General features: G+C 44.2%; 1 protein-coding gene and 1 pseudogene across 1 annotated transcript; one reads left to right on the plus strand and one right to left on the minus strand.

Annotated features, from left to right (window-relative positions):
* Positions 1 to 11,735: 11,735 nt before the first annotated feature.
* LOC144705695 (pentatricopeptide repeat-containing protein At5g66520 pseudogene) lies at positions 11,736 to 13,188 on the minus strand (annotated as a pseudogene).
* Positions 12,238 to 14,982, plus strand: LOC144705993 (uncharacterized). The gene is made up of 6 exons (XM_078578878.1): positions 12,238 to 12,874; positions 12,920 to 13,698; positions 13,796 to 14,011; positions 14,085 to 14,181; positions 14,565 to 14,627; positions 14,708 to 14,982. The coding sequence occupies exons 1-6, from the start codon at positions 12,238 to 12,240 to the stop codon at positions 14,899 to 14,901; spliced, it is 1,986 nt and encodes a 661-aa protein (XP_078435004.1). The 3' UTR covers positions 14,902 to 14,982.
* The last annotated feature ends 6,025 nt before the right edge of the window (positions 14,983 to 21,007 follow it).

Consider the following 21,007-nt stretch of genomic DNA (forward strand, 5'->3'; position numbering starts at 1 on the left):
AAGTGAGCCTAATTGTTTTTAACAAATTTAAATGACATGTAGTTTTTATAGGTCCTTGATTTTAATTTGAAGTTTATATAAGGATTGAAGAGTCTTTGAATTCATGCTTAAAAATATAGAGAGAGAAAGTGAGCCTACTCGGTTTTAAAAATTGTTTGTGACATGTGGTTCTGAAATTTCTGGATTTTAATCACAAATTTCGAATCAGGCATTAAGAGTTTTTGCATCCCGGGAACAAAATTCTAGACAGAGAAAGTAATCCCAATTGTTTTCATGAAGTTTTAGTGATATGTATTTTTAAAATGTTTTTGATTTTAATCGGAAATATAATTAGGATTGAAAAGTCTTTGCATTGGGGCCTATAATTGTAGGGAGAGAAAGTGAGCCTATTTGTTTTTAACAAATTTTAATGACATGCAGTTTTTATAGACTCTTGATTTTAATTAGAATTTTAAATTAGGATTGATGGGTCTTTGAATTCATGCATAAAAATCTAGAGAGAGAAAGTGAGCCAAGTCGATTTTAACAATTGTTTGTGATATGTGGTTTTGAAATGTCCTTGATTTTAATCAGAAATTTAAATTAGGATTGAAGAGTCTTTGCATTCGGGCTGAAATTTAAACTTTCCTACTCTAAACACTCATTTTATCTAATTTCTCTCTATATTAGATTTTTTCTGTCTCTAGACCTTCATCTATATCCCTATTTACTCTCCTAAAAATTTCATTAAAAATCTTCTTTATTTGCACCTTCAAATTCTATCTCAAACTCCTTATACACTCTCTCTTCATTTTCTCTCTCTATCTCCTTATTTCGGCATTTTCTCTCTCTATAGTTGGTTCTTTATCTCTCTAGACCTTCATCCATGTCACTAGTTCATCCCCTCAAAATTTCATAAAAGGTCTCTTACATTTACACCTTCAAATTCCCTCTCAAACTCTCTCTACACCATCTTTTCATTTTCTCTCTCTATCTCTTCGTTTTCTCTCTCTATCCTCTCATTTTTGACATTTTTTTCTCTCTAAACATGTTTATTTCTCCCTGTAAGATATCTCCCTCCCTCTATCTAGACCGTCAAGCATTTCCCACTTTGAATCCCAAAAAATCGCATTAAAATATCACTTTTATCATGTCAAAATTCAAATTTTCCCTCTTCTAGCCGCCACTGTGTGCTGCCGTGCGGTGCTTGTGTGGCAGAGACAGCCCTCTGCTTCCCGGTCCGCGCGCGGGCAGCGCACACAACCGCAGGGCACAGGGTAGCCCTGTGTAGTACTTAGCCAAATCGGCTAAGTCCTGACCATTGGGTTAAGCCCAATAATGTTTAAGCCCATTTGGCTAAGTCTTCACTTAGCCAAATTAGGCTGAATCTTAGTGGGCTGACCCACTAAGGCCAGCCCTATATGCCGGCCCATCTGGTCTGCCGCCGCCGCCACCGTCGCCGCCGTCGCTACCGCAGCCTGCCACTACACCGCTGATGCTGCCCCCTCCGCTGCCCGCAATCGCCGGAGTAGGTGAATTGCATATTTTTAGTATTTAAAAAATTATTAAAAATCAGACAAATAGAAAAAAACTATCTTCTGCATTTAAAAATTCCAAAAAAATTAAAAAAACCCAGGAAATTCATTTAATCTATTTACAGTCTTTTAAAATCTAAAACAATTATAAAAAATATCTAACTCTTGTTTTTAATATTTCTAGTGGTTTTTTGTATAAATTAAATTCCATATAATTCTGAAAATATATTTTTGTATTTATTTTATTAATAAAGATTAGCAAAATTAGCATAAAAATATTTTTGTGTTTTTCTTTGTATTTGGATTTAACTTAAATCATAGGACGTTATAGAAACTACTTTAAAATGTATAAAAATCCCAGAAATTATATATTTCACTTTTAAAATCATTGTCTTCACCCCAATCTTGAGAAAAAATTCTGAGACTAAATGTCTGCCTCTCTATGGATCGATCGCTTACTTTCCCTATATTAATTATAGAGTACTCAAGTGGAAAATTTTCATAAATATTGTTGGTTAAGTCTGAATCAAAACACAACATAAAACCCCTAAATTTGGACTTATCAGTGACCATATCTCACCTAACCCAATAGTAAAAGTAAAATTTTATGAATAATTGAAATGCTATCTTTAGGCTTGTAGGACAAAGGTGGATGATGCTTTCATATGGATGGATCAAGACTGAACAGCAATCCATCCACTCATACGTCTACAACATTTCTTTTTGAATCGCCATACGCCCAGGTTTCATCATCGTTACAACTCTATCATCACTCCCATTCCATCACTAGTCTGTGATGAAAAATGAAATAGATGGTGGATGGGTGAATGAAGAAAAAGACTAAATAATGTAGTATCTCCTACACAACGCATTTTCTTTGTTTCATTTGTGTTGTGAGCCCGTCATCATGCCGGTTGTTGTCATCATCCCTCACCACCCACAACTGCCGCCACCATACCGATGAGGTAATTGTCAATTCTTGATAATTCAATTCTTGAATTGAGTTATTTAACCAAGCTGCATTTTATGGTCTCACCATTGAGCCAATGGGAAGATAAGCAGGGAGGTGATGACACGGGTGATTGCAGCCCCATCCCCAAAACCCCTGCTTGGCCTTTTCTCAGATGTTTCCTCTACGAGCACAACATCACATCTTCTGCAAGCAAATCAGCCTTATCAATATTAGCTTTTTCTGGGTCTATTTTTAAAAATGAACTCTGATGCAATTGCACAGTGGCTCGATGTAGTTGACATTTGCTGCCAGGTATCTCGTCCTAAAATTTGATAGATGGTTCCCCAAAGAACTAGTGATCTTCATCCTTCTTCAAATTGTAATAAATAGTCATTCAAATTTATTGATAATATTACCTTTCTCTTAAGTTGTTGATGGATTTGGATTATGAGGAAATAGAAAATGGGAAAATAGCGTAACGGAAGTTTCTAGAATCTGAGTCAGCATTATATTTGGATGTGAAAACAAAAGAATGAGCTGCTGCAAGTGGCTTAATGAAGATTATGGATGGGAACAATATTTAGGTGTGTTTGTGATGTGTGAATGTTTGTGATTAATACACACACTAATGATAGAAAATAGATGTGGACCGTTCATATGGTTACAAACCATTCATGGACAGATGAATTGTTCACAAACAAGAGGCAATAATTTTTGTGACAAAACTTCAACAGTCATTCCTTGGGTTGGTGACCAAACTTCTGCATTCTTCAGCTCATTGGCTTCCAAAGTTTGTAAACATTAGTATTCATCTCTCTTTTATCATGTACAATAGTTGTTGTTACCATTATGATAATGTTATTTGGGAGTCACTTTGCCGCGATTGTTTCCTTTTTGTCATTAGGGTATAATCAATGTAGTTATTAAATCAGATAAATTTTCCTTGTTTATATTATATTCCCGTTCATTTGAATCCATTTGATTTGTGTTTAAATTGATGAGTGTAGAAATTGTGCTTCTTGAAATAGAATCCAGTTCAGATAATGTGCTGCCCCATCACAATGACTTTGACCAACTGCAATAGCCTTTGGTTGTTGTAAATGATCGTATGACTTGTCTTGAAGGCCATAGTCAAAGATTTTGAGGAGGCCACTCAGAGAAAAATTATTTGAGTACTTCATGCTAGTAGGCTACTGGAAGTATGTATGGGAAGTATATAGTGGCATAAGCTCTGTAAAAAAAGTGTACTTTCAGCCACGTAAGGATGGAAGCACAAGTTTTTTTAGCGATATCTGCATGAAGTTCATCGTAAGCTGCACAAAGAGCTCTAAGGCATAGAGAGTTCATAACGATCTGTTGCAGGCCCATTTCTGATGAAACAATACTACATTGGCATCACTCCAGAGGATAAGAAGCAAAAGATTCTACGGTTCATCATTTGTAATTTACTACCATGGATTGTGGGAATTAAAGAAATTTGTGAGAGGTAGTGTGAATTAAATTAAAGGCAAAGCTTGAAAATAGGTTCACACATGGACAATGTGTATCCTTCGTGGTGGATGTATGGACTATGTAGAACAGTTATGCTATTTTCAGTTTTTGGCTAGATGGAAGCTTCAAGAGAAGGTCCTTGGCCCATGACAACAATAATATTAGGATGATGGGAAGATAGTGGCGTGTCTCATTGTCGAGGTTGTAGAATATTTAAACCTTCAGTTGAACTTACAATCAAATCATATTATTAATATTAATAAATATATAAATAAAAATATCTCAGTTTCCTCTAACATGCAAGGCCAGGTCTCCACTGGCCTATAACATCATTGTTATGACGTGAACAACATAACAATGTTGACCAACATTTTGCATGTGTGGGACATTTCTTGACCTGGATTATGGAAGGGAGCCTAACAAGCCTTCATGTGACTCAAATGGACAAAGAGCAATCCTTCTTTGACAAAGATAAATATCATATTTACACGTCATATCTATGTGACATGACCTGCCTTGGGTAGGCAGTGGCTCAAGTTCATGTACTTGTAAAAGATGTCTGCTTCACATTAGAAGAAGACAAGCTACATTCAGATAAGAAGTTTACATACACCATGTTGTCCAGTGTCACTGATAGGAAGAAGTTTCTTGACCAAATGGAACATGAGATCTTCTCTTCAAGTACAAAGAATTACAGCATTGAGCTTCAGGGGTGGGCTCTGTTGAAGGATTTTTGGCACATATTAGAGCTATTTCTTGATGCAACAAATTACATAAAGTAGTTGAAATATGGTCGCTAAAACCATGGTTCTTTTCATGATCAACTACGTGGCTATTATATGCCATCATGAAGGTGTGGTTGCAATAGCGCTCTTTGAGCCATTGACCAAGTTAGCTCTGACTGAAATTTGAAGCCATGCAGACACTTATGCACAATTATCCTCCCACTCTAGCTGGAGGGGAAGTATATGAAGGTAGTTACCAACGTAGTCCCTCAATGATTACTAAGACGATAAATTAGGTCAAAGCTAGCATCAAGTCCAAGCCAAATGCAGAATCCATGCTAGATATTGAGGCCTGTATCTCTAGTTAGAGTTTGAGGCCTGTATCTCTAGTTTTGTATCAGAGAAGACGAGAACTGTGTGCAATGGTGGATGGATACCAGTGTGCAATCTTATCCACATCTAGCAAAGTTGGAGACACAATATCTCTTTGAGCCAGCAACAATTACACCATCAGGGCGGCTATTCTTATTGGGATGTAACATTCTAACATACAAAAGATCACTCCTAGATGTGGAGAGCATAAAATTTTTATTTATGTTGTACTATTGGATGTGACCCTTGACTATATCGAGTGAGGAAAATGATTTTTCTACGTCCCAGAACGTGGGCAAGGTAATTATTCTTTTAAAGACTGTTAAGCCTACTGTTTGTATGTCCGTTCTCATTTTAGTTTGTAAATAACTCGACTTCTCTCGGTTATTACAACATCCTTCTACAAGTAAGGCCTGAACATCAAGCTTTCGTGAGCAATCCTAAAAGCAAGACATCCTTTAGAAGTTGACATTATGATTTCATTTTTTCAGTTGTAAGATGTGTTTTCAGTTGTAACACTTCAATCACTTTATGTAAAAATAATAATCATCATTTTACTAGTCTAATTTGAATGTAGACAACAAATATCCCATCGCCCATGCTAGCTGTCATCGTCATCGACAATCATTTTCATGTTCATCGATGGTTGTTATTGGCTGTCATCCCCGTCGTTGGTTATTGCTGTCATCGGTAGACGTTGTCCCCATCCTCAGTTTGGTAGTACCCATCATTGACATGATTGTGTCCTTACCTTAGGTGGTCATTGTTCGTGTCATTGACTGTCATTGTCCCCATTAGCAACATTCATCAATGGTGGCCCTCGTCCATGTCATCTATGCTTGTTGTCCTGTCGTCAACACTGTTCATACCGGTCAATGAGATCTCTAATCCCCATCACCAATGGTCATCATTCTCATTGTCGATGATCGTTGTCCCCTTGGTCTCAGGCTACACAGGTACTTTTCTTTTCTATTTTTCTTTTTGAAATATTTTATCATCAGCCTATATGTCATCAATCATCTCCGTCATTCTTCGCTCCGAACAATGGGGATGGTCCTTTCGTGCGACCGGTCCAAAAGTAGTGCAATGTGCGGTCCGGTTCGATTTTTGGGACCGCACATCGGGCACTTCTACAGTTCTTCGCACCACACATCGACCATGGGCGTGTGCAGTGCGAATGTTCGAATATGTGCAATTTTTTTTCAAATGCGATGCGAACTCTCTCTCCCTCTTTCTCTATCTTCGCTCTCTCTCTATCTTCGCTCTCTCTCATTCCTCTCTCCCTGTTTCCCTCTCGTGATCTTCTCTCTCCCCCTTTCTCTCTCTCGTTCCTCTCTCCCTCTTTCTCTCTCGTGATCTTCTCTCTCCCCCTTTCTCTCTCTTGTTCCTCTCTCCCTCTTTCTCTCTCGTGATCTTCTCTCTCCCCCTTTCTCTCTCTCGTTCCTCTCTCCCTCTTTCTCTCTCGTGATCTTCTCTCTCGTGATCTTCTCTCTCCCCCTTTCTCTCTCTTGTTCCTCTCTCCCTCTTTCTCTCTCGTGATCTTCTCTCTCCCCCTTTCTCTCTCTCGTCCCTCTCTCCCTCTTTCTCTCTCGTGATCTTCTCTCTCCCCCTTTCTCTCTCTTGTTCCTCTCTCCCTCTTTCTCTCCCGCCCTCTTCTCTCTCTTCCTCTTTCTCTCTCATGCTCTTCTCTCTCTCATTTCTCTCTCTATCTATCTTCTCTCTCTGGTGCTCTTCTCTCTCTCTCTCTCTCTCCTCTCTCTCCCTCTTTTTCTCTCGTGATTTTCTCTCTCTCTCTCTCATTCCTCTCCTTCCCTCTTCCTCTCTCACGCTCTTCTCTCTCCTTCCGTCTTTCTCTCTCACGCTCTTTTCTCTCCCTTGTTCCTCTCTGTCCCTCTTTCTATCTTACACTCTTACTCTCCTTCATTCCTCTCTGTCCCTCTTTCTATCTCATGCTCTTCACTCTCCTTCTCTCTCTCTCTCTCTCTCTCTCCCTCTCTCCCTCTCCCCCTCTCTCTCCCTCTCTCTCTCTCTCTCTCTCTCTCTCTCTCTCTCTCTCTCTCTCTCTCTCTCTCTCTCTCTCTCTCTCTCTCTCTCTCTCTCTCTCTCTCTCTCTCTCTCTCTCTCTCTCTCTCTCTCCCTCTCTCTCTCTCTCTCTCTCTCTCTCTCTCTCTCTCTCTCTCTCTCTCTCTCTCTCTCTCTCTCTCTCTCTCTCTCTCTCTCTCTCTCTCTCTCTCTCTCTCTCTCTCTCTCTCTCTCTCTCTCTCTCTCTCTCTCTCTCTCTCTCTCTCTCTCTCTCTCTCTCTCTCTCTCTCTCTCTCTCTCTCTCTCTCTCGCTCTTTCCTCTCTCTTCCTCTTTCTATCTCGTGCTCTTCACTCTCCTGAAAGAAATCTCAGAGAGAGACAAGAATAAAGAACGAGATAGAAGATAAGGAACTGAAGAAAGGAGAAGAGAAGAGACACCAAGAATGATGAGTAAGGGATTGTTGTATTCCTCGAGAATTATTGTTAACATTGGTTGGTAATTTATAGTCTTATATAATAATATAGTTATAGAAACATGACCGCTTTTGACTATATTCGTTGTTTACAACAGATATAGCCGTTAGTGAACATTTTAATCCTGGCTGTTATAACTGGTTATAACGATCATATTTGTTTCAATCCGGATCGTGTGTTTCCTAACTCCGATTTAATCCTAGCCCTCTATCTTTCATCCTATCTATCTTTGAACTTAGATTTAATCCTAGCCCTCTAACTGTTCCTCCACATCTCCTTCCCTCTTTCTCGCTCATACTCTTCTCTCTCCTTCCCTTTTTCTCTCTCCTACTTTTTCTCTCTCCCTCTCCCTCGTTCCTCTCTCTCGCGCTCTTCTCTCTCTCTCTCGTTCCTCTCTCTCTTGCTCTTCTCTCTCTCTCTTGTTCCCCTCTCTCGCGTTCTTCTCTCTCTCTTGTTCCCCTCTCTCGCGTTCTTCTCTCTCTCTTGTTCCCCTCTCTCGCGCTCTTCTCTCTCTCGTTCCTCTCTCTCGCGCTCTTCTCTCTCTCGTTCCTCTCTCTCGCGCTCGTCTCTCTCTTGTTCCTCTCTCTCCCTCTCTCACTTTTTGTCGCTTATCTCTCTCATCCTCTTTCTCGCTCTGTCACTCAGAGTCATCGGGGATTGGATCGGATCGGATCGTTTGAATCTTGATCAACAGATTCGAACGAACAAATGCTGATTCGAACAATCTGTTTGAATCTTTCGATCAAACAGACCCTTTATTCGTGTTCGATCGAAAGTTTCAAATGAACAATTTGGTTCGCTCGTGTTCGATTGCCATTTGTTCGACCTTGTTCGAACAATTTCGAACAAATGGCCAGCGGTGCCAACGACCGCCAGCGATTTTCTCTTTGGGCCGCCGCTGGTGGTCGCTGGCGTCCGCTGGCCGGGGCTGGGGGCCACTGGCCGGCGCTGGCGGCCTTTGGCCAGCGCTAGTGGCCGTTGGCCAGAGCTGGGCATCCGCTGGCTGGTGCCAGCAGCCGCTGGCCGGAGCTGGTAGCCGCTGGCCGCTGCTGGCCTGCATTGGCGGCCGCTGGCCGGCGTTGGGCGCTGGGTGGTTGCTGGCTGGCGCTGGGCGGTTGCTGGCTGCCGCTGGATTCAAACATTCGATTCAATCCGATTCAAACAACGTGTTCGAATCGGAGATTATTCGAACATTCAATCTGAACAACCATCTTGTTCGAACAATCCGATCCTAATAGACGCGCAGATCATGTTCGGATCGGATCTGAAGTGGACAGATCGGCGTTCGGATTTGTTCGTTCGAATGCTCGATCCGATCAAACATTTGAACGATCGGTCTGAATCCCTGATCATTAGTCACTCTCTCTCTCTATCTATCTTCTCTCTCTTTCTCGCTATTTTCTCTCCCGCTCATTCTTCCCTCCCCCTCTTGAGTATGCATCTCAGTTCTCTCTCGCTCTCTCGCTGGCTCTCTCTCTCCCCACCGTCTCTGATGGCAATCTCCTGTGCGATATGCAATGTGATTCTATTCCCACAAATTCGCACGGGTCATTGAACTAACCCTTTCGTGCGATCAAAAAATTTGCACAGCGACCAAAAACTCGGAGGGACCACACGACCATCCCTACAAGACAATGACGGACCACAAATTTGAACCATACCGATGATGGTTCATCGTCAATCTAACAAGCCTGGAATCTATTCAAATACAAGTTCTTGCCAGCGGAATGCATGAGGGGGAAAACAAAAGGGGGAATACTACGAAACAGCATGAACTTGCAAATTTGTCACCCAGGCAGCATAAACTTTCAGACATGTTCAAAAAGTAGCATGCACCAATAAGAAGACGCCAAGTGGCGTCTTCTTTTTTTTGGTCAGCGATGGTTAACTGCTGACGTGGTAGCCTGGTGGCTTCCACAGTGGTAGCCAGGTGGACTCCACGGTGGCATCCACATCTCCAGCCGCCGACGCTGCCCGTCCCCGGCCGCCAACGTCGCCTGTCTCCGGCCGCCGCCGACGCCGCCCGTCTCGGCCGCGCCGCGCCCTGCGTCCTATCACTCTCTCTATCTCTCTCTCTCTATCAATATCCATATAGAGAGAGAGATAGAGACGCGCGGCGGCAGCGGCCGGAGACGAACAGCGACGGCCGCGGCCGGAGACGAACGGCGACGGCAGCGGCCGGAGACGGGCAGCGGCGGCGGCGGCTGGAGACAGGCAGCGACGGCGGCGGCCGAAGACGAACGGCGTCGGCGGCGGCCGGAGATGGGCCGCGTCAACAGCGGCTGGAGACGGGTGGCGTCGGCGGCGGCCAGAGACTGGCGACATTGGCGGCTGGAGACGGCCGGCATCGGCGCCCGGAGATGTGGATGCTACCGTGGAGTCCACCTGGCTACCACGGCGGAAGCCACCTGGCTACCACGTCAGCAGTTGACCATCGCTGACAAAAAAAATAAGAAGACGCCACTTGGCGTCTTCTTATTGGTGCGTGCTATTTTTTGAACACGTCGGAAAGTTTATGTTGCATGGCTGACAAATTTGCAAGTTCATGCTGTTTCGTAGTATTCCCCCAAAACAAAAGGAATGTTTTACCTCGAAATCAACGTAAATAAAAGGAATGTTTTACCTCAAAATCAACGTAGGAGAGATAGGTATCCACTCTCAGGCGGACCCAACAAAGAATTACTGTACAGTAGTGTTCACTGTCCCGATATCCGTCCGATATCCGGTATCGGACAACCGATATCCGATATCCGATATCCAGAAAAAAATGGGACGGTTCCGGATATCGGATATCGGGCGATATTCATCTATCAGGGGTTAGATGGATATCGGTATCGGATACCGGGGGGTGAGGACGAAGACGGTATCGGATACCGGATATTGGAAAACCGATATCCAGATATCGGTTTCGCGATATCCGGTACCCGATACCAGTTTCGGTAAAATAATCATTCATCTAGCATAGTTTTACTTAGTTAATTTAACATAAGTAGATTTCAATATGTATTCAATGCCCGTTATTATAAAGTAACAATTTTTTTTTATCTTTCCATATGGGATAAAGGGATTCCGAGTTTACCACAAAACCCAGAATCCCTTTATCCTATATGGAACAAATAAAAAAAAGTAACGTGTATATAGTGACTTGGTTGTATAACAAAATAACAATTTCTTCTGGTGCCCCTTGCCAATGTTACCCCTGCGATATATGAAATGTCAGACGTCCATATTTTTAGAGAAACATGGTTTCATGTGCTTCTCATATTTTTAGAGAGCGAGGCATGAAAAGCTAGAGAGAGAGGGAGAGGGGGAGGGGGAGGGGGAGGGGGGGAGGGATAGAGAGCGAGAACTAGAGAGAGAGACTGAGAGAGAGAGGGGGGGAGAGGGAGAGGGCGAGAACGAGAGAGAGAGAGAGAGAGAGAGAGGGGAGAGGGCGAGAACGAGAGGGAGAGGGAGAGGGAGACGGCGAGAACGAGAGGGAGAGGGAGAGGGGAGAGGGGAGAGGGCGAGAACGAGAGGGAGAGGGAGAGGGAGACGGCGAGAACGAGAGGGAGAGGAGAGGGGAGAGGGAGAGGGCGAACGAGAGGGAGAGGGAGAGGGAGACGGCGAGAATGAGAGGGAGAGGGAGAGAGGAGAGGGCGAGAACGAGAGGGAGAGAGAGAGAGAGAGAGAGAGAGAGAGGGGAGAACGGGAGAGAGAGGGAGAGGGGAGAGGGGAGAGGGCGAGAACGAGAGAGAGAGGGAGAGGGGAGGGGGGAGAGGGGAGAGGGCGAGAACGAGAGAGAGAGAGAGAGAGAGAGAGAGAGAGGGAGAGGGAGAGAGAGAGAGAGAGAGATTGAGAGAGGGCGAGAAGGAGAGAGAGACTGAGAGAGGGAGAGGGAGAGAGAGACTGAGAGAGAGCGAGAGAGAGAGAGGGAGAGAGAGAGAGGGAGAGAGAGAGAGAGACTGAGAGAGGGAGAGAGAGAGAGAGGGCGAGAACGAGAGAGAGACTGAGAGAGGGAGAGAGGGAGAGATAAGGGTATACAATGCGGATATCGAAAACCGATATCCGCATCCAATATCCGGTACAGTCATCTGTCCCCCTGAGACGTGAGACGGATGCCAGTATCAGACAGATACCGGTATCGGATATCGGCACTGTAGCAACCGATATCCGGTATCCGGATATCGGAAAAAATGGATACCGGAAAATTCAATTCTGGGATCCGGTTCAGCATCCGTCCCGATACCGGCATCAGGACGGGCAAACACTACTGTACAGTGTACAATTGGGTCTCTACTCTCTACTTCTCAACATCGACGCAGCTCCAGGCGGGCACCTTTCTCAGCCCGCCGTCGACCATGATCTTCCTCACCCTCTCCACGTCCTTCCATCGTCCCGCCTCGGCGTACATATTGGAGAGGACGACGAAGACGCCATGGTTCTTCAGATCGAGCTCCAGCATCTTCCCCACCACCCGCTCCGCCACTTCGATCTCGCCGTGGCGCCGACAAGCCGCCAGCAACGCCCCGAGCACGACAACATCAGCCTCCCCGTCCATGGCCCGTATAACCTCCTCCGCCTCCGCCAGCCGCCCGCTCCGGCCCAGCAAGTCCACCACGCACGCGAAGTGCTCGACCTTTGGCCTGAGCCCGTATTCCCCTTTCATGGCTAGAAAGACCGCCCGCCCTCTCTCGACCAGCCCGGCATGGCAGCACGCCGAGAGAACCCCCACGAGGGTGACCTCGTTCGGCGCCACCTTCCTCTCCGACATTTCCGCGAACAGTTGCAGAGCTTCCTCCGCGCGGCCGTGGCCGGCCAGCCCGCCAATCATCGCGTTCCAAGTGGCGGTGTTCTTCTCCGGCATCCCCCGGAAGACCCGCCAGGCCTCCTCGGCGGCGCCGTTCTTGGCGTACATGTCCAGCAGCGCGGTTCCCAGGATGACGCCGAGCTCCACGCCCATGGCGATCAGGAAGGCGTGGACTCGCCGGCCGGCGCCGAGCTCGCCGGCGCCGGCGCAGGCAGCGAGCGCGGACGCCAGCGCCGGGCCGCCCGGCTCGGCCCCGGCGGCCAGCATCTCTCCAAACAGCCGCAGCGCGCCTCTCGGGCGCTGGTTCTGCGCGTAGGCGCTCAGCATCGTGGTCCAGAAAACGACGCTTCTCTCAGGCATTCCGTCGAACAGCTGCCGCGCCTCGTCGACCCGCCCGGCCGAGCCGTAGCACCGGACCAGGCCGTTGACCACGTGGATGTCCCCGGCCAGCCCGCGCCGGCGGGCCTGCGCGTGGGCTTGGCAGGCGGCGGAGAAGGCGCCGGAGTTGGCGCAGGCCTTGAGCAGGAAGGGGAAGGTGTGCTTCCCCGGAGGGTAGCTCCCCGCGGCTTGCATTTCTAAGAAGAGGTGGAGAGCTCGGACTGGAGTCGGGCTCGCGGCGTGGGCTCGGATGAGGGTGTTCCAGATGAAGGAGTTGGGCTCGTGGGTCTGCCGGAAAATGCTCAGCGCGTAGCGGAGGTCGCCGCCGGGGGAGAGGGCGGCGAAGGCGATCAGTCGGCTGCACGCGAAGTTGTCGTGGACGCGCCCGCGGACGAGCATTTGGGCGTGCACCCGCTTGAGCTCCGCCATTGTACGGCATCGGTCCGCGAGGAGCGACAGAGGCGGACCCATTCACTCATTCGATCGCCATTCAAGCCTACGGACGATGACAATGACTGCTTTGGATTGGCTAAGTGTCAAACTTCAGCTTATAGTAGCAAAGGAGGAGGCTTGCCCACCGAACTGGGTCTCAATTGGAAGCTGCCCATGTCCATGGCCGCCGCCCGGAGCTCGTCTCTGCCGCTGCTCTGCGGGCCTCGGAGCGCGGCCAAGGCCCGCCGGCCAGCGGCGGCGAGAGCGAGGTCTCGCGGCGGCGATCAGGAATTGAATGAAGGGGATGTCCCGGGGAGCTGCCTCTGTGGCTTCTGCGGGAAGAGGAGGCTTCTTGGGGGGATCTCTTCGTCGACCCTCGCCACAATTCTCCCTTCCCCCTTGCTCGCCGCTGCTAGAAGAGACGAGCCAGACCTCGATTTCATGGAGGAGAGGGAGACGCCGGCGGCGGCGATGTCTTCTCGGCCGGGATGGTACAAGGAGTTCTACGCCAGCTCCATGGAACAGAGCATGAAGACCTACGAAGCAGAGGTCATCTCTTGTCTTTGTATTGGTTTCTGTCTGTTTTCCGTGGTGCGCTCGTTACCTGCTCGATGAAATTCTTTAGAGAGTTGTACTTCCTTTTAAGGTTGCGAGATACAAGGGTCAGCTCTTTGGTCGTCTTGAGGGTGAGGGAAACAGAATACTGGAGCTGGGAGTGGGCACCGGACCTAACATCAAGTACTACGCGGCGGCGGCCGGAGTCGTCGTCGGCGTTGACCCGAATGAGAGGATGGAGAGATACGCCCGGGCAATGGCGACTGACGCCGGCCTCTCCCCTGCCCAATTCAAGTTCATACGAGGGGTATTCATTCATGGCGGTTTGGGGCAGATGAAAATTAAGGTGTTCTCCACTAACGGAGAGCTGTCTTCTGCAGGTGGCCGAGGCTTTGCCTGTAAAAGACAACTCCATGGATGTGGTGGTTGGCACTCTTGTTCTTTGCTCTGTTCCTGACGTGGAAGCTGCACTTAAAGGTGCGTTATATCGGTCAAAGTCAACGTCATTGACCCTCGTTGAGGATGACGATGATAAATTCTGGATAGGCACTGAAAAGATCACAGTAGAGTTTCACTAATTTTGGCCCATCAACTTCAACCTTCAATCTCCTAAATTTTAGTTAAAGAAATCATCAGCAAAGTCAATGCCATTTACCTTACAGGTTGACAATGGCATTGATGGAAAATTTGTAAATCGATGGATGTGTGATAATGACAAAAACAATGAATTTCAAAGTTGTTGACATCGATGCCATCAGCCAAAACGTCAACTACTTGTCAACCATCGCTAAAGTCACTGAAAGTTTTGTCCCAGAACACCACCCAGAGTTCCTTTTCATGGAGCTTCAAACATATTGCAGAGGTGAGGAGAGTGCTGAAGCCTGGTGGGCTGTACATATTCATAGAGCACGTTGCTGGCCAAGGTGATGGGTAACCTTCTAGACTTCATGTATCCATTCTGGGGTTCCCTTTCTCAATAACAGGTCATGGGTCTGCATTTCAGATGGAACTTTCCTCAGTTTCATGCAGAGAGTTCTTGATCCTCTGCAGCAGTTCGTTGCCGACGGATGCCATCTCACCAGGAAGACGGGGAACATAATATCCCAGGCCGGGTTCTCTGATCTCCAACTCCACACAACTTCCTTGGATGTGCTTTCGATCATCAGCCCTCACATCTATGGAGTTGCCCGTAAGTAATCAGAATGACTAGCAATCACAATCTGTTCCATCGCACTTCCCTGATTTTTAGAAAGTCCGTCAGTCTTTCATGTAAAGGCATATTAATGTGTCACATGCCATCAAGTTGTCCGTCACAATCTGTTCTTGACTTTTAGAAAAGTCCATCAAATGCATCATGTCACATGCTTGTAGTGTTGTCCAGATAATGTCACCAACTGTCACAAAACATTGTATTAGCCAAAAAAACCTTTTGTTCCAAGCTTAATTTAGGTATTTTGAGACCTTAGTTTGTGAGACACAAGTATTTATGTGGGGAATGTCCAATTTTAGAAAAAACCTAAACCTATACCTGGAGCTCAGTTTGGTCTTGGTCTTGTTCTGCTCTTGGTCTGGTCCTGTCTTGATCCAATCAGGTTGACTAGTTAATGTCAAAATCAAAGGTGAAAATTCAATGTCAATCTTTGAATTTTTTTATGACAATCTTAGGAATAGTTTAAGACAAACTTAGATAATATAAAGTTCACATTTATAGGGTTCCACTGAATGTGGACATCCTTTCCCCTACTTAGCTCGCATCTGCTCCACTTAGTTGTCTTATCGCATCTACCAGGCATTGTTTAAGTGTTGTCTCAAGTGCCAGGTAGTGTTCAGTCTGGTGAGCCTGAGAGAAGCAATCAAATTAATTGTGATTAAAAACATGAAAAAAAATGTAGATAATAGAAAAGAGTTTCAAAAACTAATAGAAAAAATATTCGTACATTTTTCAGTTTTGAGAAATGAAAAATGATAAGAGGGAAACATTGAAAAGAAAGTGATAAGCGGGAGAGAATGAGCTGGAATGAGAGAGTGAGAAAGTGAAAAATATATTGAGAAAAGGGAGAGAGAGAGAGAGAGAGAGAGAGAGAAGGAATGAGAAAGAAAGTGAGAAGAGTGGGAGAGAGTGAGGGAATGCGAGGGAGAGTGAGAAGGAATGGGAGAGTTATAGAGCGAGTGGGAGGGAGTGAGAGAATGAGAGACAGAGAGAGGGAGGGTAAGAAGGAATGGGAGAGTCGGAGAGAGTGAGAGATGTATAGGGAGTGAGAGCCAGACAATGAGAGTGAGAGAGTGAGAAATGTATGGAATACTGAGATAATGTAAGAATGAGAAAGGAGAGAGAGTGAAAGGGTGATCGAGTGAGAGACTGAGAGACTGAGAAATCAAAAGAACAGGAGAGGGATAGAGTGAGCGTGTGAGAGAGGGAGAGACTGTGAGAGTGAAAGAGGAATGAGAGAGTGAAATAGCAAGAAAGAAAGTGATGTGAGGGAGAGAAAGTAAGAGAGGTAGAGGGAGAGTTTGTGTGAATGAGAAAGTGGAGGGAAAGAGAGTGAGAGTGTGAGAGTGAGAGAGAAAGAGGGATAAATGGAGGGAGTGAATGAAAGAGAATGAAAAGGGGAGAGAGTGAATGGGAAAGAGTGAGATGTTGGGTTATAGGGCCTTGACTGATTGTTTGAAATCAATCAAAGCATATGAGATTATATAACACTGCGGGGAACTAATTCTACCATTGACCTGCTCCTTGAAGTAGTTTCTTCAAGTTGTTCATGTGTTCGGTCTCTAGAAGTATCCATGTAATCGAGGTGATGATGGATCTCCTCCTGTTCTTCTCCAAACCTTATTGAATATCTAGTAAAACTCCTCATCATCAAGTCTCATGAATGAAATGAGTGGAATGTAATAGAAGAAGAAAGGGGAGATGCCAGTGTCTGGCTGGTGTGGGCATGCAAATGGGTGCCCATTATTTATACTTATTTAAGGATTTTCTCAACAAAGTTCTTATAACTTGTATATCCACTAATGTCCATAATTGTAATGCATGTGACCCATTAGGTCCATGTATTAGTCCAGTTAATAATTTTGATATCCCAATAACGTTTATTGACCAACCTTATTTTACCAGACAAATTGGTTATATTTTCAGCTCGTAGGATGCTAAGATATACAGTGTGCTCAGGAAGATATAAAGTAGTGATTGAACTCACTCATGGAACCTTTACTATCATCAGTTATAGTATATGTATAATCCTTCTTCCCTGAGAGACTCCTAAATGACTTAGGGTATGGTTTACCATTAAAACCTAATTCATCATTCTATTTAGTAATCATGCGTAAGGAATCATTAGAGAATTTATTTTCTAATATCTGCACTACCTTGGAATGGGTTTAATGCATATAAGTGGTCTTCTTCATCGATTCAATCTCCTTAAAAAACTAAGGGTTGAGGATCCCATCTTGACCGCTGAACTATATCCGTGTAATTCTTACTATATCTGGCACAGACTGATCTGAAAACCAAAACAAATATAACTAAAAAATTTCACCCTTGCACATATCATTTTTGTGATTTCTTGGTTCCTTGAGTGAGCATCTTCAATCTGTTCAGATATTTGACCACTAAAAAAATCTACACGATATTTATAGCCCGAGATCTCCTCTTCTATCCACAAAATATTATGTTGGAAATCGTATTTACTCTCCATTGGAATCAACACTCGAGGAAGGGGAAGATAAGAAAGAGGGGGTCACTCAAAAAGATTCGCATGGGTATCAAATGAAGGTTCCCCCTGTATTTATACTGTCCCGAGTAATTTTCATAAAACTCCATGGAAAATTTAACGAAGTCCCCATCCTCAAGAATAATTAATAAAATTCCACAACTTAAAGCATATCCACCAACATCCAAAAACCTTGGGCATGTGACCCTCTAGGCCCATGTATCAGTTATTAACTTCAATGGCACAATAACCTCTATTGGGAAACCTTATTACTTAAATATGTTGCATATAGTAACTTAATCAATGATCAATTTACCCAATCAATTAGTTAAGTTGTCAGGCGATGGGGTGCCACGCTACACCACGTGCCCTAGCAGATACAATCCACTAGAACCTTTACCGTCATCAAACCCTTCATCTGTTTACGTAGAGAGAGAGGGTGAGTGAATGAGAGATAGGTGGGTAGAGGGAGAGTAACTGAGAGGGATTGAGACATAAGTGGGAGAAAGAAAATGAAAGAGAGATAGGTAGGTAGAGGGAGAGAAAAAGAGAGATATATGGGTACAATCAATGTGAAAGAGATATAGGTTGGTAGAAGGAGAGATCAAGATAGATACGTGGGTCACCTCTGTTCGATCACCTCAACAATGCAAGTTGATGAAACAAAAATTAGGGTTAATTACATTGTTTAAAGCCTCCTAATTTATGCAACAATATTTAAAATTTTTTCCTCATGTGCACAGAGTAAGGGTCAATTACAAATGGAGCACATATTAAAAAATTCAAATTAAATTTAAAATTTAAGTTTTATGGATTTTTATATTTTTTAGTAATTATAAATTTTAATGAACTCCATCAAGTGAAAATTAATTCAAAATAATTCTAAAATTATTTTAAAAGATCCTGATTAACTTAGTTTCATGAAAATTTGTAGAATAAATTTAGGAGTACTAATGGAAATTTATAATTGGAAATACTAATTAGTTCCAACTAAAATGCCTTTGATGACGCTTTGGGAGCATAGGCTGACAATTGATAGCGTGGCATGAGTGGAGGGAGTGGAGCAGATGAAAAAAATACCACCGTTGAAAGTGATAGACATAATGACGATTATGTGCCAGCAACCAACGGAGCCGGAGCAAGTGATGATGATTTTACCATCGTTGATGTGACAAAGGTGGAGGTGAATATGCACAGACGACTGGCAGAGTTGGAGGTGGCACGTATGATTGTGAAAACCTAGGCTATTAGTGATGATGACTTAGGAAAAAGGATGAAGAAGTGAATTGGCTAAAGACAAAGATCACACTAATCTTGTTGTCCTGTGCTCAATAGCCAAGTGGTGCCTTCGCTTCACGATTCTTGATCTAAAGTTACTCCTTCAATCCTTCAATCCTCAAATACATAACAGACCTAAACAATATTTGGAACGAGAAAATCACTCCACTAATCATAATTAAGAGTAATATTCAATGATACCTTTTTACATGGATGGGAGTGAGAGTGAGAGTGAGAGAGAAAGAGAGAGAGAGAGAAGAGAGAAGAGAGAAGAGAGAGAGAGCCAGCAGAATGATGGGAAGAAATGAAAGGAGGGGGGGGACAGGGAGCAGGCGTGATGGGGCAAGAAGGACGGAATGATGGGAGGTGGGGTGACGGGACCGTTGGCTCGCCCGGGGTGGAGGGAAGATGTGGAGTATTACTTTTTTAAAAAGTTACTGTTCACAGACATGTTCATTTTGTATTCATTCAGACATTTGTGAACAAATGAAATATTTTTTCACATTCTTAAAGACCATGGGCTAGACTGTAGTCCAGCTGGGTCCTGCCATGGATTTGCTGTGATCCACCAACGACCCAGCATTTGGCTTGGTCAGCAACCTAGCCTAGCTTAGGCCAGAACCCACTAGAACAGCCCAGACCCACAAAAAAAATTATTAGTGCCAGCTTGAGCATAACTTGGTCATTTTGAAGGGGGGAGTATAAATATTATCCCACAGCCCCAAGGTTATCTTCAACATTTTAGCCTATTGGGGCATTTTAGTCATTTGATGCTTTAGGTTTATTTACTTCTTTTCTCAATAAATACTTGTAGCCCTCCCTATAGGACAACAGTTAAGAACCAATGTAAGATCAGTTTCGTGGTTGGCTATCTTGAACATCTTTGACTTAGTCGCATTCCCTTGACCACCCAGAGATCCCCAGTCGGGTGATTTTCTCACAAGATTTTCAGGTGGCTCCTATCTAATCAAATCTGTACCCCTTGTTGATCAGTTCTTTTCTACTCTTTGGCAATCTATGTTCTTGCAATTGCCAACCCTTCATCCTGCCTTCAAGCTTCAAGCTTCATTCTGCCTTCAATCCATGTCACCTCCTTTGGATCTCTCTAATTGTTCCTGCTTTCACAACGTCGGGAGCATATACTTGGCCTCTATTCCCTCTTCCCTGGTTCGGACCTACATCAAGGTTCGTATCAAAAAGATGTAAAGATAATAAGGCTATTGGCTTACTTAGGTTGGCCTTTGGAAGATTTCATTTGACAAAATTCATTCAACTCCCATGATTACTAGCTTAATTAAATGATGTACAATGGTGTTTTGGATGTGTATCCATGGTCAAACATGGACTGAACTTGGTCATTACTCATCGACTAAGGTTTTATCATTATTTCTTGTAATTAGGCAATGCACCCCATTTTTTAGCAGTCATCATAATTATAAATGTACTTATCCTACGTGTCAATGACCTATATTGATTCTTTACATTCCATGAGGGTATGGATCCCTTCCCTTGTGCTCCCATAAATACCTATGTATTTTTGCTGCATGCGGCTTTTCAATCATGCCACAAAAGTCTTCTTTAAACTTTGATTTCCCCCATCTCAAATTGTCACACAGGACGCAACACAACAGGGGATTCATTGTACGCCTCATTAAGTCATTTCTGTCTCCCTTTACCTCTAGGTTTGCAGCATGAGCTCATGGAGTTACTTGATCTTCAGGGTTTAATGCTTAGTGAGGTGTTGAGCTTCCAACCAACATTAAATTTTAGCTTTTAGATGACATTAATTTGGAAGTTTGGTTCCTTCCATAGGTTTCTGATGATGACATGGTTATTCCCTTTACATTACATTTTGTCTTCTCAATTTTGTGAGTTAAGCTTATCTAACGTTTGGAGTTTTTTGTCATACTGATCTTCAAAGTGCATTATTAATCATATGTAGCTTCAGATGTATATTGATATTTTAATTCATTCGACTAACTCATTATGATAGTAGTATTCCATTATCGATGTGATGTGAATCTGTTCGTCCTCAGGGCTTGACATGATATTTCCTTAAAAAAACATACTACCAAAATGTATTTGTTGTCATCAGTCTTAAGAGATTTTACTAACTCTATGCTTTGATTTAGATTTCAGCTCAAAGTAGCTTTACTGTTGAAGCTTCTGTAGGCCTTTAAGGAGAAGATAAATTTGATCAATTCATAAAGAGAAGTGCAAGCTTTATCAACAAAATCAGTGACGTGAAATAAACCATCATAAAATGATAACAATGAAAAAAGAGAATACATGTCTTTAAGGCAATAAATAGTTCG

This window comes from Wolffia australiana, chromosome 7 (assembly GCF_029677425.1).
Source record: "Wolffia australiana isolate 7733 chromosome 7, ASM2967742v1".
Classification (NCBI taxonomy): Eukaryota; Viridiplantae; Streptophyta; class Magnoliopsida; order Alismatales; family Araceae; genus Wolffia; species Wolffia australiana.

What these genes read in the sequence shown, in the direction of transcription:
- LOC144705993 (XM_078578878.1), top strand. Translation starts at nt 12,238, where the DNA reads ATGGCAGCACGCCGAGAGAACCCCCACGAGGGTGACCTCGTTCGGCGC. An exon ending in TGAAGACCTACGAAGCAGAG is followed by an intron (nt 13,699 to 13,795) that starts GTCATCTCTTGT and finishes CTTCCTTTTAAG; the next exon opens with GTTGCGAGATACAAGGGTCA. An exon ending in CGTGGAAGCTGCACTTAAAG is followed by an intron (nt 14,182 to 14,564) that starts GTGCGTTATATC and finishes AACATATTGCAG; the next exon opens with AGGTGAGGAGAGTGCTGAAG.